Source organism: Trichosurus vulpecula, chromosome 1 (assembly GCF_011100635.1).
Source record: "Trichosurus vulpecula isolate mTriVul1 chromosome 1, mTriVul1.pri, whole genome shotgun sequence".
NCBI lineage: Eukaryota > Metazoa > Chordata > Mammalia > Diprotodontia > Phalangeridae > Trichosurus > Trichosurus vulpecula.
In genome coordinates this window covers 439,410,044-439,429,280 of record NC_050573.1, presented here as the reverse complement: position 1 = coordinate 439,429,280, position 19,237 = coordinate 439,410,044, and the positions used below count along the sequence as shown (strand labels likewise).

The 19,237-nt window shown below is 38.6% G+C and overlaps 1 protein-coding gene across 1 annotated transcript in view; it reads left to right on the top strand.

Annotated features, from left to right (window-relative positions):
* Window positions 1-19,237, top strand: part of PDE8B (phosphodiesterase 8B) — a 143,979-nt gene that overhangs the window by 11,571 nt on the left and 113,171 nt on the right. The window contains 3 exon segments of the mRNA XM_036747076.1: window positions 9,580-9,770; window positions 14,724-14,783; window positions 18,195-18,252. Coding sequence (XP_036602971.1) covers window positions 9,580-9,770; window positions 14,724-14,783; window positions 18,195-18,252 — 309 coding nt within the window.

The window sequence follows — 19,237 nt, the reverse complement described above, 5'->3', positions numbered from 1 at the left end:
CATTGTTTTCAAAAAAATGTTAAAATTAAAAGTTCTAAGAAAGCTTGGACAAACATTTGACTAGAAGCAAGAAGATGGACCAGATGACTTACTGAGAGGCTTTGTAGTTCTAAGATAAAAGCCTTGTGGTTATGTAGACTTTTGCACTTTCTCTGAAGCAAATCCAAACTCAGTTTCAGTTCAGTTCTGTTTGGGTAAGAAAATGCCTTCTCCCTGCTTCAGACTCCACTCTATACTGTCTATATTTTTTCTCCTCTTTTCCCTCATAGTTGCTCTTTCACTAGCATTGGGGTGGACCAAATAAAGCATCCTTATTCTGTGGGTTCCTCTTGGTGTTGACTTTTTATCTTTCTTCCTAATGAGACATTTTTCTCAAACAAAGCACACAGTATATTTTGCGTATGTTACTTGTCTGGTCCCTGAAAAGTCCCTTCAGTATTTTGTGTTTACCAAGTATGCTATATTGCAAATCGGGAGTCAGGACTGGACTTTTTCTCCATTCAGTTCCAACTCAGTCCATTTTTCAAAAAAGCGTCCATAGCAGTACGGTTAATAAGGCACTGGGTAAACAAATAAATGTCATGAAACCAAGGATAATGCTCCTATTCTTGATGTCCCAAATTCATTTAAAAATAATTATCCCACAACAGAAAAGGATGTTTTTTTATACACCATTGAGCACCTTTATATTTAATGTTGTGTAATAGGTATTGAACAAGAAAGACAGATAAATAAGATGTGATCCATATCTTTGAGGAACTTATAATAGGAGAAGATGAGTGTAACAACAATGCTACTTTCTGCTACTGTGGCTGTATAAGACCAATAACACCAGCACACAGGAGGGCTACTAGCACAGGTTCTTTGATCTGCTTTTCTAAGGAAAGCAACTTTAAGGGGATAACAATCTTACTTTAATTAAACATACATATATCATTCACTTAGTTCAGGAAGAAAAGCCAGTGCCCTAAACTTCAGAGAAAACACAAACAGAAATTATATAAACAGAGCAAAACACATATCAACAGACAGGCTTCTAGCCATCTGATCAAGACATTGCATACATAGTTACCAGAGAGAGAAGCACCAACATCTGGGTTTTTCAAAGGGGGTGCTCCTTAACAGCTACCCAGAGTCTGCTCTGGTCAAATCACATGACACTCTTCCAGTGAGTGAGCCCCAAGGAAAATGATAACCTCAGAGTATATATACCCTTTTTCAGGGCTCAAGGGCTTCACACCTCTAGTGACCTAATTAGAAAAAGGGTGTGGGCCTTCCTACAAAGGCAAGACTCAATCAAAGGCACTTGATTGCCATGGTGCTGAGAAGCACTCCAAAAGAAAAAACAGTAAAAAGTCCCACTTTGCTTGCCCTTACGGGACATGTATACTATAATTATATTATAACTAAGTCAAATGTAACATATAATAGATAATTATATATTGACATTTAAGATAACACATGAGGAAATTAAGGTGCTATGAGATTAGATAAGGGAGCCATAACTTTCAGATTGAGGGAAGGAATGGAGAACAATGTGCACTTTACAGAGGAGATAGCATTGCAGTAGATTTTAAAAGATAAATAGGATGACATTAATCAGCAAGCATTTGTTTGCACCTGTTATGTCTCAGGCATTGCACTAGGCTTGGAGGAGACAAACAAAAGTAAAACTGTCTCTTCACGCAGGGGACCTTGTTTGTTGTTCATTTCTTTCAGTCATGTCTAACTCTCTGTGATCCCATTTGGAGTTTTCTTAGCAAAGATACTGGAGTGGGTTGCCATTTCTTCTCCAGCTCATTTTACACATGAGGAAACTGAGGCAAATAGGGTTAAGTGACTTGCTTAGACTCACACAACTAGTAAATGTCTGAGGCCAGATTTGAGTCTTCCTCATTCCAAGCTCAGTGCTTTATCCACTGTACCATGGGACCTTATATTCTAACAAAAGAAAACATGTACATATATAGAATGTGTGCCATCTCTGATATATACTGGCTATGTATGACCCTGGGCAAATCACTTATTCTGTCAATACTCTAAGGAATTTTCTAATGCTATAAATTGTAGAGAAGGTGTCAACCTGCTTTAGTGAAGGGAGTTTCCTCACCTGATATTCCTTTACTCAATGAAATCAGGAGTTCCTCTCTACACCCTATTCATGTATATGTATGTACATATGTGTTTATATGTATACATATATACACACATATACATACACATATGTGTATATGTGTTTATGTGTATACACACACAATGTAAATGCAAGGGCAAGCTTGGAGGACAAGATACTAGCCTCTGGAGAGACTTTCTCTACATGATGACTCTTGAACTGAGTCTTGAAGGAAACCAAAGATTCTAAGAGGTGGAAGGGAAAAGGCATATGGGACAGCCAGTACAAAAGTAAAAAGTCTTGTGTGAGCAATAGTGTAGGACTGGACCATAAAGTGCTTAGAGGAATAATGTATACTAATTAGAAAGGTAGGGTGGGACCAGGCTGTGAAGAGCTTTAAATACAAATAGAAGACTATATTTGATCCTGAAGGTGATAGGGAGATAGGGAGCTACTGAGGTTGACTGAATAATGTGGTTAGACCTGTGCTTTAGAAAAAAATCACTTTGACAGCTATGTGGAGGGTGGATTGAAGTGTGGAGGTGCTTGAAGCAGGGAGACCAATCAGGAGACAGCTGCAATGGTCTAGACTAGAGGTAATGAGATCTTAACCTAGGATGGTGGCTATGGGAGTAGAAAGAAAGGAATAGACACAAGAAATATTGTGGAGATGGAAGTGATTTGGCAATGGATTCAGTCTGTTAGGTGAGTGAGAGTGAGGTGTCAAAGATAATATCCAGAGCCAAAGTGAGTGGAAGAATAGTGGTGCCCTTGACAGATATAAGGAAGTTTGGAGGAGAGGTAAGTTTAAGGAGAAAGATAATGAATTCTGTTTTACATGTTGAATTTGAGATGCCTACAGATGCAGAATTTGAAATGTCCAGTAGTCAGGTATTGATGGAGGGCTAGACCTCAAGAAAGACTAGGGCTGACGGTTATATGGATGCTGGAAGTCATCTTCATAGACATGATAATTGAATCCAGGGGAGATGACGAGTTCTCTACCTGAAAGGCTGTAGAAAGAAAAGAAAGGGCTCAGGAGAGCATATTAGGAGACACCCAAAGTTAGTGAATAAATATATCATACAATATACACACATATACATACAAAGTCACATATTCAGACGAATCCACTGATTTAATCAATTTGTATGTTTCCTCTAATGATTCAGATTTCAACCCATCCAAATCTGTCTCAGGACCCATCCATGATGTTAGAGAGTTTCCTTAATTTATTGTGACTCAGAAGGATACCAGTGAGGCTCATTACTCCTTGCTTTCATCATATTACCAAACTAGCTTCTTTTTTTTATCATACTTTTTTTTGATGACATCCTTTAATTTGGTTCTTCATCATTCTTTATTTGTTATATATTACAGCCTGCTCTCACCTACCATAAATCTCTTGTCTTCAGTGTGACATTCATTTTCAGTTTTTTGACTCAAAACCATTTTCCCCAGACCTATGATTTCATTGGCAAAGGGAATTTCTGATGAGGAAACTCTCTCTGACAGTGCAGATTAGCAATTGTTCTACTACTAGAAATCTTAGACAGCTTTGGCAGAGCACTGAAAGGTTAAGTGAGCAGCCCAGGGCCACACTGCTCATATCTGTTATACCCTGAGGCTAGGTCTCTATCTAGTACAACATACTATACTCTTCTCTCTCTCTCTCTCTCTCTCTCTCTCTCTCTCTCTCACTCTCTCTCTCTATCCCCCATATATATATATATATATATGTATATATATACATACATATATATATTTATATTTATGTACAGGTTTATATATAGATTATGTATATGTTTGTATATTCATATAATTCTTGAATGACTGTATTCAACATTTTTGTAAATTGGAAATAAAAAACTACAAATGTTACCTAAAGAATCATCTTGATGAATTATTTGTAATATAAATAATTTACCCTTTAAATAATCTGCTTTGTATATTCATATTTTTCTTTTGTTTCCTTAAAGTGAAGTCCAGCTATATTTAAAAGAGACTTTGTAAGGCAAGTGAGAGCATTATTATTTGTTACGATTATCAATATGAAACTGAATGTGACTCTCTGCATAGGTTAGCATGAATTAGACAAATAGTGAGTTTCAGTGATGCCATGGAAACATTAATCATTGAAATTATTGTTTGCACTTCAATAATTCATCTAGTCTCAGGCAGGACAAAAGTGGTGTCACCTTGTCTGAATCCTTGGCCCTGTGTGTTAAATTTCTCGCACTAGTACCATGGATACAGAAAGTAGCAGACTGTTGACTTTTCTCACTGAGAAAAACATTTAATCCGATTTGACATTGTGGCTGCCTTCTGAATTGTTTGAATGTTTCTTAGGAATGTTTGGCATCTGCAAACTCTTTCTTTTCATTTCTTTAAAGGTATTCATTTGCAGTCAGGCCCCTTTTCATTACTTTTCTCCTCTGACATAGTCAAGAAATGATGACCATTGTAAATACAGGCTAACAGTGGGGAAGAGAAGTTTATTCTTTGTGTGAGACTTTACTGTGTTCACTCAGTGCTCAGTGCTGGCTCCTAGCCACTGGGCTGTGTTAGTGGGGTGAAATTTTAAGCCATTTAACAAGTAAGCAGTTAAAGGTTATATTGAAAACTTAGTTTGTTTTCTAGCAAGCTGGCATTTAAGAAAACATAACTTTAGGCAAAAAAACATTTCAGCTTGATGTATGTTAAGGCTTCAGCTCCAAATGATCCTTAAGAAAAAGATTGTTATGGCAAAGTTGAATTATCAGTATCTTTGTACTATATTACCAAGGTAGAAAAGTGGTGCAGTGGATAGAGCTCTGGAGCTGGAGTCAGAAAGATATGAGTTCAAATCCAGCCTCAGATACTTACTGGCTGTGTGACTCTGAGCAAGTCACTTCACCTCTTTTGCCTCAGTTTCCTTATCTGTAAAATAGAGATAATAATAGCACTTAGCACCCGGAGTTGTTGTGAGGATCAAAAGAGTTAATATTTGTAAAGCACTTAGCTCAGTGCCTGGTATATAGTGGGTGTTTAATAAATGCTTGTTTCCTTCCTTCACTCCTTCCTTCCTTCCTTCCTTCCTTCATCAGCAAGGCAATAAACACAATATCAACGATAATCATGAATATGCCTGTGTAGTTCTGTATCGCAAGGTATGAGAGACTCTCCATAAAGAGGTAAAAGAAGTATAACATTTATTCAGACACCAGGAAATCATATCCCATAACCAAATGTTCAGCTCCCACAGCCAGTAAGCCCACTTTATCATAACAGCAAGGAACCTAAAATACCATATAACATCCTGGAGCCTTGCCATCCCAAAACCTCTCCAACCCCCTACTGGGGTCTTCCCAAAGACAAACTCACAGTACAGCTAAGTCAGCCTGTTCAGTTCTAACCATCACGAGGGCAGCCATTAGCAGCCATAACATCACTCTCTCAGCATTTCTTGTGACATAATTTCCTTTTCCTGTCGGGAAGCTCCTCCCACCACATGTGTCTTAGGCTTCCTGTGACATAAGCATATGGGAAAGTTCTTCAAATTTAAATTTCTACTTCCCTTCCTTCCTCCCTCCATCCCTCCCTTCCTTCCTTCCCTCCTTCTTCTCTTCCTTCCAATCTTCCTACCTGACAAATAGTCCAAAATGGTTTCTCCTAATCTCAAGTTATCTAGATTGATTTATGTTTACAGGTAAATAGGAAGTAGGAACTGGATCTGTAATTTTCATAGCATGGAAAAATCCCAAGTGTGGAAATCCCCGCTCAGTGCAGATGGGCACTTTCTTCAGCTCACAGTCTTACACAGTTGTCTAAAACACCAAGAGGTTAAGTGACTTGTCCAGGGTGTGTCACAAAGCTAGTATGTATCACAGTCAGGACTAGAACCAGGTCTTTCTGGTCCATAGGCTAGATCTCAACCATTATCCACTATGACGCAGTCTTTTACCACCACAGTCTAAAGCCACTATGTAATTCCCAACTGGGCATTTCTGTTTCTGTATCCTCAGGGATATTTCCTGAGGGTTCCTGACAGTTTTATCTGCACTGGGTTGAGAAGTAGGAGACCCCAGGGTCTAGTGCTGGGGTTGAGGGACCTATGGCTTCAAGGCCATATGCAGCCCTCTAGGCTCTCAAGTGCAGGCCTTTGAGCCCTCTAGGCTCTCACATGGCCTTGAGGCCACAGGTTCCCTACCCCTGGACTAGTTCCACTCTCTAGCTTGCTGGTTTTGGACATAGGCTTATGGGATCACAAATTTAGCCTCACAAAGGTCTTGGAAACCATGGAGGTCAACCCTCTCATTATTTATTCATTCATTCATTCACTTATTTTTTAGTTTTCAATATTCACTTTTATAAGATTTCGAGTTCCAAATTATCCCTCCTTCCCAAGATGGCATGCGATCTGATACAGGTTATACATGTACAATCATTCCACATTAGTCATGTTGTGAAAGAAGTGTCAGAACAAAAGGGAAAACCCACAAGAAAGAAAAAACAAAAAAAGAGAAAATAGCATGCTTCAATCTGTATTGACTCCATATTCTTTCTCTGGGTAATAATAGCATTTTCCATCATGAGTCTAGGATCATTGCATTGCTGAGGAGAGCAAAGTCTATCAAAGTTGGTCATCATACAGTGTCTGCCGTTACTGTGTGCAATGTTCTCCCATTCGGCATCAGTTCATGTGAGTCTTTCCAGTCAACCCTCTCATTTCATAGATGAGGAAACTGAGGTTCAGAGAGATTTTGTGGCTTTCTCAGAGTTACACCACTCTTTGGCATCTGAAGTGAAATATGAACCAATGTCTTTCTGACTCCAAGTCAGAAAGTCCTACTCACTCCACCAAACTGCCTCAATTTCTTTCCCCTCTCCATGCCTTAATTCTGTTTTCTATAAGATGAAGGAATAAGACTAAAAAATGTATAACGTACCTAGGTCTAATATAGTGAATATGTGATGCATTGCTAAGTATAGAGGTTGGTATTTAATTTACAGAACTCACCACCTGGGGCAGACAAAATTATGCCAAGCAAGTATAAGGATGTTGCAGCCAAGAATTTTTAGCAAATCTTAATGAATGAAACAACAGCTTGATAGAATAGTTCATGTTACAGCCTAAAGAGGAAGGCTGATGTAGTGGGCAGAGAGCCAGCCTTGAAGTCAGGAAAGACCTGGGTTCAAGACCTTCCTCTGGTACATACTAGCAGTGTGACCCTGGGAAAGTCACTGTCAGGTACTGCAGGTAAATCTCTGAGACTAGAGGTTGCAGAGCACATGCCCATCGGCATTGGGAAATGGAGTTTCCTTACCTGGGAATTCCCTATTTTAATGAAATTACAGGTCAGTTTCCCACCCCTGTCCCCCAGAAAAAAAATATATGTTATAAACAGCCAATAGAGGAAATGCACATTAGGTAGTGGTAGATAGAATGAGATAATGAGAGAGGCCTAACTTTTGTCAGGAAAACTTTAGGGAAGAGGTGGAATTTTGGAGCTGTCTAAACCACAAGAGAGGATGACTGGGTTAGCTTCAGTCCAAATAAGGAGGTTATTTCCAATCCATTGAAGATAGGAGTGAAACGGGGCTTCTCATTTCTTTTTTCTTTTTTTCATTTTTTCTTTTCTTTTCCTCAATTACATGTAAACATTTTTTAACATTCATTTTTTTTTAAATTTTGAGTTCCACATTCTCTCTCTCTCCTTTCCTCCCCTCCCATCCCTTGAGAAGTCATTCCCAGGGCCATCCCTCTGAACTACAAATCCCAGAATGCTGGTCAGTTCTCAAACTCCATAGTACTTATATTATGAATACTATGTATATCTAAAATTTCGTTGCTTTTTGTTTTATCTATAAATTATTCCCATTCTCTAGAACCTTTGCATTCAATGTTTTCAGGTTTTGTCATGGTCAGAATGTTTTGGAAGAAGAAGGCAATAGCTTTCTTCAGCTATTTTCTGTTGCATGAAAGTATGTTTTCTTGCCCTATTTCAGCTAAATCAGGATCAGTTTGGTTGGTGCGGTGACTGCTTTGAGTGAATGAATCCAAACCCTTGAGATTATGCTCATAACCATTGGGAAGCCTTGGTTTAGGAAAACAGAGGAAGGTTCAGGATGCCACTGGTGTGTATCCTATGTCCTGTAACAAACTACACCTAGCTTAATGCTAGCAGCTTGAGGTTTAAAGTTTATTAATGCCTTACAATGACCTGAGATCCTTAAGGCCAGAGGACTTTAAACAAATCCTGTTGTGTCTATGACTTCCTACCACCTTGTTCCAAATATAGGCCTTGTACTTTCCATTAATAACAGACAATTAACAAACATTTATTTAGTAGCAACTATGTGCCATGTACTGTGCCTAACTCTTGAGATGGAAATACCAAAGTGAGACAGTCTCTGCCATCAAAGAGCTCACATTAACACCTACAGGATGTTCCTTTCTGTCTTTTGTCTGCCTGAGTTATTGTAGGGGGCTTGGATGTCTCCCTGCAACCAATCTTGACTTTTAGATCATGCTGTCTGCTTTTTGTCCTTTGGTGAATGGCATCAGTGCCAAGTTCCTCCACGAGTCCATTTCCCATTTCTGTTAATGGGCATTGTCTCCACTGTCTTCATATTTCCTACCCCACTACATCTTCGGTATCCCTACAATTGACCAGAATCCCAGCTTAGAAGACTTCCCAGATCCACCCACTTTGTCTCAGGTTTAAGACTGCCTATATTCCACCCATCTGTCAACTAGTGTACAACTTTTCAGTATCAACTTGTTACATAATAGTCTTTGCAAGTTTCAAAGCAACTCCCACAGGCATTCTGTTCTTATACCTACTTAAAACATACATTCTGATATTGAAATACAAATAGTTCGGAACTGGTGAGGAGGGGTTTTTTTTCAAATGTAGTTTTACTGTATAAATGGCCTCCTATTAGCTGAGGTTTTTTTTTTTTACCTTTATTTCTATCCCTATCTTTCTTCTGCCCACCACTCACTCCCAACCCCCAGCAGATACAACTAAGACATGACTTGTGTGTGATGATCTTTTAATGTGTGAAATGAATTACTAGGGCTTCTGGATATCAAATTTTATGAAAACAGAAAAAGGAACAATGAAAATGTCAAAGATTGCTTCTAAATCTACTTAATTTTGTATTGGTGACTAGCCTTTTTAACACGTAAGATGCATTTGGGAATTGATCATGTGAGAAATCCCAATACTACATCCATTCTTGATATAGTTATGCATATGAAGAATGAGAAGCAGAATTGGAAGTATGTCATTTAATATATGAAAATGATAGCAGATGCACACAGATAAGTTTTCTTGTCAATTTAGCATTTTAATTTCTCCTCAAACAAAACTAATTAGGAAAAATGTTTTAAAATACTTGAGTCTATGTTTTTAAAGCCTTCTCTAAGCATAATCATCTTGTCCCTTTGCTCTGGGAATGACATTTTCCTTATATTTCAGGTTTTGCTGATTTTTGCAAAGGAAGACAGTCAAAGTGATGGATTCTGGTGGGCCTGTGATAGAGCTGGCTACAGATGTAATATTGCTCGAACTCCAGAATCTGCCCTTGAGTGCTTTTTAGATAAGCACCATGAAATCATTGTAATCGACCACAGACAAGACCAACACTTTGATGCAGAAGCTGTCTGCAGGTAATTTGTCAGTTTCATGTGCCTAAAGAATGTCAGCACTTAACAGCTTCATATGATTCTTCTTACACTTTGATTGGAGTCATCTGAAAATATTCCTAAATGGTTTGTTGGTATTATGACAGGTTCCCTTTAGGATAGCTATAGTGACTCTTACAAATTTTCCATATCATGGTCTACTTCTAAAATTTAAATAGCGCCAAAAAGGCAGGTTCCAAATGATAACAGACTGCCACCCTGAATGTAATGTAGCCAAACCATATTAAAATGTAAATGGAAAATATCTTTAAAATAAATGAAAATACAGTAGAATATAGATTATGTTCATATGTGGTTTTCTAAGTCAGTATGCAGGGATCCTTATGTACAGCATAGTGGCCCCATTTCTATTTGAATTTGACCCCACTGCCCCAGAGTACTCTGTGAGTCCACAGTCATTTACCACATTTCAGGGAAGGCATGAACATCTACAAAATTCTTACTCTTTGGGTGGAGTTAAGCTTCGAATTAGATATTTTAGTCTCCATTGCTCCCTCGCCAACAAAATACAAAATGAAAAAGGATCAAAACAGTTAGAAATGCCTTTTTCTCCTTGCCTGCCATAGATGGATTCCATCATAGAGCAGGTTTAAAACTAAATTAGCAAAGCCAGTCCTACTTCTCATCTTCTAGGTACCCAAGGGTTCTACTTCCCTGTTTTCAAAAGTATTTGAACTCAGTGAAGAAAAGTTACTCATGTTTATAAATAGGTGCCAAGGATGAGTAATAATTCAGTCTGGAACTGGGATGGTTGGAAGATAGCCATCAACAATGCACTAATGAAGTTAGCGACCAGGACTAACTCCATCTCAGGAGTCAAATCTGATCCTAGAAATTTTTACAGAATTAAGCAAGTAAAGTCAAAGGCAGGAAAATTACTTGTTGGGGTCTTTCAGTACCACAATGAGGAATTCACAAGTGAAGAAAAGTGACTACAAAATTGTGCCTCTTTGTTCCTTTGTTAGAGCCCCCTGACTCTCAGATGAGGATCTTTTATGAAGCAAGCTGGAAAAACTATTTTGAGTAACATGTTTACATTTTTTTCCCTTAATCCAATACCTTGTGTACTTAGGAATGTACCTGTACAATATTTGGATGAAATTCTTTCCAATCTCATTATACACTGTGCTTCTTTAAGTTTCTGAAGGTATCATGGACACACTTTCAACTAAATATATTAATTTTTTCTAATCCTCATTACCTTCATTATCACATAGATTTATAATTTTTTCGGACCTCAGTCCGTAGTTAGATGGTACAAGTTCCAACAGTTATGAAAATGTATAGGAAGTGATCAGAATATCGGAACAAGATTTTTATTTTACAGACAAATTTTGTGTTTTTCCTTAAATGTCAGGAAAGAAAGCATTGTCTTATAAGAAAGATGTCTGTCTACACTAGTAGAATTGAGGATGAGGAGGAAACCTTAAAACTCAGATTTTTCAAATATTTACTTTAGGCTTTGGGCAAGATAGCGGGGTACATGTCTCACTAAAATGTTTGCTACTGATCAATTCTCTCATTAGGAGAGATTTCATTTTTATTTCTCTGAAATATCTAAACATGCTCAACATAGACAAATAAGTAAATACAGGTTAATAGGGTAAGATTCATGGGGAGGTTGAATAAGAAGTTTCCTAGGTGATATTGAGAGAAAATACCTGCCTTTTCCCCCCAAAATTCTTCTCCATTGGTCTATGACAGGTTCCTAGAGTTCCCACCATTAGAGTAACACATTTGAGCTAAAGTATTGTCCCCTATTTAATACTTTCCTTACCCATTAGTACTCACTAACACAGTAGGCAGCTAGGTGGCATGGTGGATGGAGCACTGGGCTTGAAGTCAGGAAGACTCATCTTCCTGAGTTCAAATATGGCCTCAGACACCTATTAGCTGTGTGACCCTGGGCAAGTCACTTAACCCTGCTTGCCTCAGTTTCCCCAAATGTAAAATGAGCTGGAGAAGGAAATGGCAAACCACTCCAGTATCTTTGCCAAGAAAACCCCAAATGGGGTCATGAGGAGTCAGACATGACTGAATGGCACAATAACTGAGATTTTTAGCTCGTCCGGCTACTCCTTCTACCCATGTCCTGCATACCCTCCCTACCCCCAATCTTTGCAAGCAAGGAGTAGGGTCCTAAGAAAATGGAACATGATATGGGTAAGATTTCCTGAGTGAAAATAAATTTTTTTAAAAAATCTAGAACTACCCAGTGAGGGCAAATGCCTCTGGGCCCGCGGAACTGACGGTCTAACACAGTAAGGAACAAGTCATTAGATGTTGTGAAAGTAACATCTGTCACTGATCCTGGAACTCTTCTTTACCACCAAACCTTTTGGTGGTCTTTGTGGCCAAGGTCTTAGGTAGCTTATAGCCTGGCTTTGTACATAGGACGTGGAACATTAGTAGAGATTCACATAGTACAGGAGAACACTAACAGAGACATACAGGGAAAACCAAACAGTAACACCATTCTACCATGCCAAGATCTCACCAGCTCACTATGTTAAAACAATCTATACCAACAGTAGAAGGGCCGTTCTTTAGAAACACTGAGAGCTCTTCTCTTTTTCTGCTAATTTTAAGTATCCTAACACAACATGGCAGAGAGGAGATCAACATCTGCTGCCTTCTTTCCTCCACAGCTCCCTGTACTGACTTTATTACTTGGGGTAACAGTAGAGCACTGAAAGGGAAGAAGCCAAAATGGCAACTAGGGTAGAGAGGAGAACCACAAGAGCCAAAGGCAAACCTCTCTAACTTAAAAATTTTACCCAAGGATCAGCCTTGACGTTCGGCTCATCCTATGGATCAGACTTTCTTAGCTCTAACCTAGGAAGCATGCATCATTAAATCATCACTGATGGCAAGTGGATGAGAAATGTCAATGTTCTCAAAGACAAGCAGTAACCAAAATTGATTGTGTGACATAGGAGACACTGGCACAGGACCTTCTAGCATGGTGTGCCAGCGTCAAATAAGGCACTGTGCTCTATGAGTGAAGCAGAATTGCAGTAGCTCAAAAGAAATGTGAAATGTGCAAATTTAGAACTATCTTCACTCCAAATATTCACGTGGACTATTTGTACCTGACCTGTGGTAGAGCCTTCTGAACTCATATTGGTCTGATCAGCCACAGTCAGACACACTGTATCTTGACCTCAATATAGTGATGTCATTTTTGTCCTCTATTAGAATGAAAGACAACAACCAACCAAAATATAATAGGTAGAAACAACTGGATCTGGGCTAAGATTCGAGATTCTAGATGCCTTCCAAGTCACTAACCCATAGACTGCACAATCAATCAATCAACAGATATATATTGAGTACCTAGGCATGTGTTAAGGAAAGTAAGACAAAAATAAAATAATCTCTGCCCTCAAAGAGCTGACATTCTATAAGAGGAGACAGCATGCAAGTCATATACAAAGCAGACAAAAGTAATCTTACATAGGAAGGAAGAAAAATAGAATATTAGATTAGCTCCTAGGAAGATAAGTAGACCTCATATGAGCGCTTGGCTTGGAGTCCAGAAGACCTGAGTTTAAATACTGATTCAGACATCTATCATCTATGACCCTAGTCAAGTTACTTAGTCTCTCTCAGCCTCAGTTTCTTCATCCATAAAATGAGGAGATTCAGACTCACTGACTTCTAAGGTCCCTTCCATATCTAAGTTCATGATCCTATGCAATCCCTAAGTCACTGAAATCACAAGTCTAGTTCTTGTTCTTATACGTATTTATATAGGGCAAATTTTTTGTTTGGTTGTGGAGGGGATCTGCAGATTTTTATTTAAGAAATATTCTAAGCAACTTTTGTTTTTCACTGAATCCACTGCAACAAAAAAGCTTTTAAATGAGTACTTGGAGTTTATTGCAAAAAGGATTTGAGTTGTATTTTGTATCTCTGGCTGCTAAAGAATATCTTAATTTTTATTTTCAAGTCATCTTTCTGGACTACTATTGTAATACTGGAAAAATCAGTTACTGTTAGGAACCCCCGAGAAACCCCCTACCTACTGACAAGCACCCCCAGAAAGAATGGACTCACATCTCTTCGGCATTTAGCAGGTATCCCTGGGGCCCTGTGACTCCTCCAAGGAATGTCAATAGATAGGACCATCCCACTGAAGGATAACCTGGCAGACCCTTTCTGTCTAGCAGATATCCCTGGGGCTCCGTGACTTCACCAAGGAATGTCAATAATATTATCCCACTTAATGATAACCTGACAGAATCTTTTGATCAGCCAGGACCTTTGTTCCTGTTCCCCCCACCCTGTGACCTGGCCCGTAAGTTCCAGGAGATAATTAACCACTGTACCCCCGCATGTCCTATGTAAGTCACACCTTCACCCCAACACGGGGCCATTGGTTTGGGTAGCAAGACCCCAATGGCTGCCGGCTAATAAATTCTCCATTTAAAACTTGTACTCTGTGGCGTGTCTCACTCGCTTCTGGTACAACACTATCTTAAAAGGAGAAAGCTCCAACATGAAAAAAAATCCCCAATAACATACAAATAACTGGAGGATTGTGGGGCTGCCAGTTTTTTTTCTGTTTTTTTTGTTCAAAATGGAAATTGAACCAGAAAACATGGAATTTCAATGGAATTTGCCAAGTTTTGAAGTGGAAAATTGGCAGCTCTGATCTACTGGAAAATTGCCGGGAAAATGCATTGACTTCTCCTGAATCAAGTAAAAAAACAACAACAAAGTGAGTTTTTGCTCCAGGATACAAGGGCATCTTAACTTCACTGCTCCCCACAGCCCTTGATGCCATCCTGCATAGAACCTCATTTGCTGATTAAATGATGTTGTGCTATTTAAAGTACTAAGAATGCCATATGGGACCAACTTGACAAAGCAAAGACAATGAATGTTGTTGGACTTTGCATCTTCTCGTTTCAGATCAATCCGAGCTACGAATCCATCAGAACACACGGTTATACTTGCAGTTGTTTCACATATGTAAGTTCTTTTATATTATTTCCCCCAGCTGGAAGGTAGTTGCTTTTCATCTTGAGACATTTGTTTTATGTGTCTCCAATTCAAAATCCAGCAAAACAATAGGGATTTCCTTTGGCTTTGTGCAAGTCTACCAAGAAAGAGGGCTAGGAGTTCTGGAGTTGTCATTTGTTGTGCAAATTTCTGGAAGGACTTTTTTTCTTTGTAGATTTCAAACCTTTATCTTGTCTAATTGATTTTAGCAGTAGTTAATGATACCATTATGTGATCTTTTTTTTAAACCCCAGGGAATTGGAAGGGTCATCATATGTTAGGAGTGAATACAAAACCAGGGAGGAACTTTGGAGAGAATTTTATTCCAAATCATTCTTATTCTTTAAAAAAAATAAATGGAAAATGCTTGGCTTTTCCACTTAAGAAGAAACAAAATATAGCATGAGAACAATACTCTGTATTCACTGGGAAGAAAAGAGGATTGCCAAGCTTCTGGCTAGACCCTTAAAACAAGCTCTAGGGGAAGGGACAGATTCATGGGATGTTAGAGTGAGGCAGAGCCTCAGCAATCATGATGATTTCCTTGGTTTATAAAGGAAGAAGATGGGAACAGAGAGGTTAAGTGGCTTACCCAGAGTAACACAGCTAGTAAGTGGCAGAATTAGAACAAGGAACTGAAGTTTTGATATGCAAAGAAAAGAAAGGGAGACCACTAGATGACTGAAGGAGTTTTGAAAACATTCCTAGTCAAGTTGGGTTTTCTCTACCAAGTGACCAGTAAACTGATTTATGAGCAACTTTTTAAACAAAGAAAGATGATTTGAAATTCACATGTGTCACCATTTGAAGTTAGTCCCATCGGTTTAGAGACACTGGGGACACTCAGCCTTCTGATATAGCCGGGGTCTTATTTTCTTCTTGTTGTTGCCATTGGCCACTATTAAGACTGATAAAAATAAAATATGAATGAAGGTTTAAGGCCTGTTGGGAGCTGACCATATTATAGTGATGGTCACAGCTTCTGTCATCAATCCTTGTAGATCAAGATGGGTAAGGTTCCTCTCATGATGTGGAGAGCCCCAGGAAAGGCTGACCTTTGTCATATGTATGTAGGGAGAGAGCATGATGTCATGTAAAAAGCCCTGGATTTGGATTCCCAAGACCTGAATTTGAATTCTGCTTTTTCTCACTTACTTGCTTGTGACTTTGGCCAAGTCACTTAGATATTTTAGACATAAAATGAGACAGTTTGACTAAATGATCTCTAAGGTCATTTTCCAATGTGAAATTCCCAGAATCTTATGGCATTTTCATCCAAAGGTAGATTGATAGAAAGTAGAGTCCTAGTGGTAGAATTATCCTTCCAGCAAAATATCTTTGTCTGCTATACCCTGAATTCCTTTTCCACAAAGCTTCTCTTCCCAATTGAACTCCAGATCACTTTTTACTATAAAAATGAATAGAAAAGTTGTTTATCTTGTGCCACCATCCCTCATAGCCCTTTGAGCACTGTTGGTTAAGAGAATCTCTAAACTTTTTTTGTGGTGGTGGTGGTAGTAATGAGTGATGGCAACCTAAGGTTGTATCTTCTTTCTAATCCTTTTTCTTGCATTTTCTCCTCTGAAGATACTGAGATGTTCACACTATGTTAATGTCTTAAAACCAAAGACAAAAACTTTACCTCGTCCACATACCTTCTTTTCTAAATTGGTTATTTCCACCTACCCTTTCCACCTTTCCCCCAAACTGATTTGATATTAGAAATAACCTTAGCATCAAAACCAATGAAACATGTATTCTTTTTTTGCTTGCCTGGCATAAATTAATCCTAGCCCTGGGCAAGGGATTATTTCCAAGGCTAATGTCTTATTCAGGGGAGGGATTCTCTCCCCTGAGTTGCTGGAAGAATAAATGTTTCCTTTTAGGCCCCGAATTAGGTGCGGGGCCCCGTTACAAATACAGGATGACCCAAAAGTCTTAGGTCAGTTTTGAGCCTCACTAAGACTTTTGGGACACCCTGTATTAGATAAAATTTTAATATCAAGTAAAACATCAGGCAGTAGAACTGTTCTTTTAGGTTTTCATCTCTTTATCCATTTATTCAGTTTTATTTAGTTTCCTTTCAATGGTGTGTTCTAGTAGGTTTTTTTTTACCCCCTTGATACAGGATGTCTCTGTAATACCCTTTCTCTCTCTCTTAATAGAGACAGCCCTACCTCCTTGGGTCAAGACTGGTGATGAGATGTAGCTGCTGGCATTGTCCTTCATCAAACATTGGTTACAAGGCCAGCCTTCATTAGCAGATGTTTTCAGGGTCTTTAATATAGTTTGAGTCTAGGGACACTCTTTATTGAAAACTGTTCCTGCCTTAGGAACTCTAATCTTTTTTTTTCTCGTGCCTTTCCTTTCTAAACCTATTAGTTTGATGGGCCTATATTCACAAGTTAGCTTCTTCCATGGTTAGCTCGTGGGTTGTGCCATCTGTAAAATACAAACTCTTCAGTCGCTGCCCCATTGTTCATGAGAGTCTGCAGGGGGAAGGGGAGATGAAAGATTCCCAGACAGCTGTTTAGTAGCATGAGTGTTAACTGCAGACCCTGTGAATGGGAATAAGCCTACCTCCTTCACTCCCTGCAGCATATACGTACATACCATTGTACCTTAGAGCTAGAAAAGGCCTTAGAAATAATCTAGTCTAAACCACTGATTTTACAAATGAGAAAACTGAAGCCCAGTGAAGTGAAGGGATCACTCTTGATGTTCCAGATCTGTGGCATTTGCAAGACATAAATCAGAGCCAAAAAGCTCCTAATAGCTGCTCAATGGTAGTGTGACCCATTTGAGACAACCATTGAATAGTGTAATGGGCACTGGATTTGGATTGTGGAATCCTAGCATTAGAGCTGGAAGGAACTGTCGCCAAGGTAAATTATTTAATCAGAGGGCTTGGATTTATAGCCCAGCTCCCTTCCTTACTACCCGTGTGATCTTGGAGAACTCCTCCTCTCTGGGCCTCAGTTTCCAATTGGTGAAATGAAGAGGAGGTTGGGTTAGAAGATTAAGTCTTTTCTAGCTCTAAATCTTATGATTAACCTTATGCTGATTTTTGGTTTCTGTGGGGTTTTTTTCACTTTTTTTGTTTTTTATTTGTTTGTTTATTTTTACATCTAAAAAGGTAGTGCAAAGCATGAAAAGTCAGGGACTCTTCACCCCCAGGAACATACACAGCTGTATATACAATTTGTCCACACCTATCAGCAAGTGCCACCCATTAAGATGATAAATTAGAAAAAGGAGCCTTCCGTTTGGGCCATTGTTGGAGCGAAATATGTGTTTGCCTCATTGCTCTCTTTCCGTGTTTCAGTGTGAGGAATCCTGGTTTGTATCTGCTGAGTGACCACATTTTCTGCTTTGCTGCAGATCGGGTGAACGTGAAGAAACATCAGTCCTTCCTCTTCTCCATGCAGGCTTCAATAGGGTACGTAGAGCCTTTCTCTTCCTGCAGATACCAGCCCTACAAAAAAAAATCCTTAATTAAAAACAAGTCAGGGTTGAGGGACTTCACCCCTTGTACCGTGATATGTGCCAGATGAGCAATAACAGTAGTTTCATGGTACAATTTGTATCCCCGGTGCTTAGCACAGTGCCTGGCACAAAGCCGGCATTTAATAATCAACTAATACAAAGAAATGATTGATGATAATAATCAATCATAATAAATATGTTATTGTGATGTGTTATAATGAATAATTATTTAATGATTGATGAAATAACTGAAGATTGCTGACTTAACTAGCTCTAAATGCTTGGTCAATACTGAGGTGCCTCAAATGATGAGGGAGAAAGGGTAAAACTTGACCAACTGTTTTGAGGTATTGTTCCCTGAGACTATTTTTATTGAATGTCTGTCACATGTCAGAGTGCTAGGGGTTTAAGTCCCTCAAAACACATATCCAAATACTTCAATCCAAAGTTTCATAGTCCTTAAATACTCATGTTTAAACTACCCTAAGAGCTGATGATGTATATGCGTGTGTTTCATATATGTATGTATGTGGTTTTATCTCTATGTCCAGCTAGGGTTTCCATCCTTATCAATGCCCTAACTATGATGTATCTGATGGCAATGAAATTATCCTTAAAAATGTGGTTTCAGAGCTCTAAGTTTGTTCATTCATTTATTCGAAAAGCAAGCATTTCTTGTATTTAAGTTTCTTTTTAAAAATATATGTTTATTCTATTAGATATTTCCCAATTACATGTAAAAAACAAAAAATTTTAAAAGTTTAAAGTTTAAAAATTTTGCGTTCCAAATTCTCTCCCACCCTTCCCCCACCCCATGAAAAGGCAAGAAATATGATACCAATTATACATGTGAAGTCATGCAAAATATATTTCCATATTAGCCATGTTACAAAAGAAAACATACACATACAAACAAGAAAAATGAAGAAAGTTCAAAA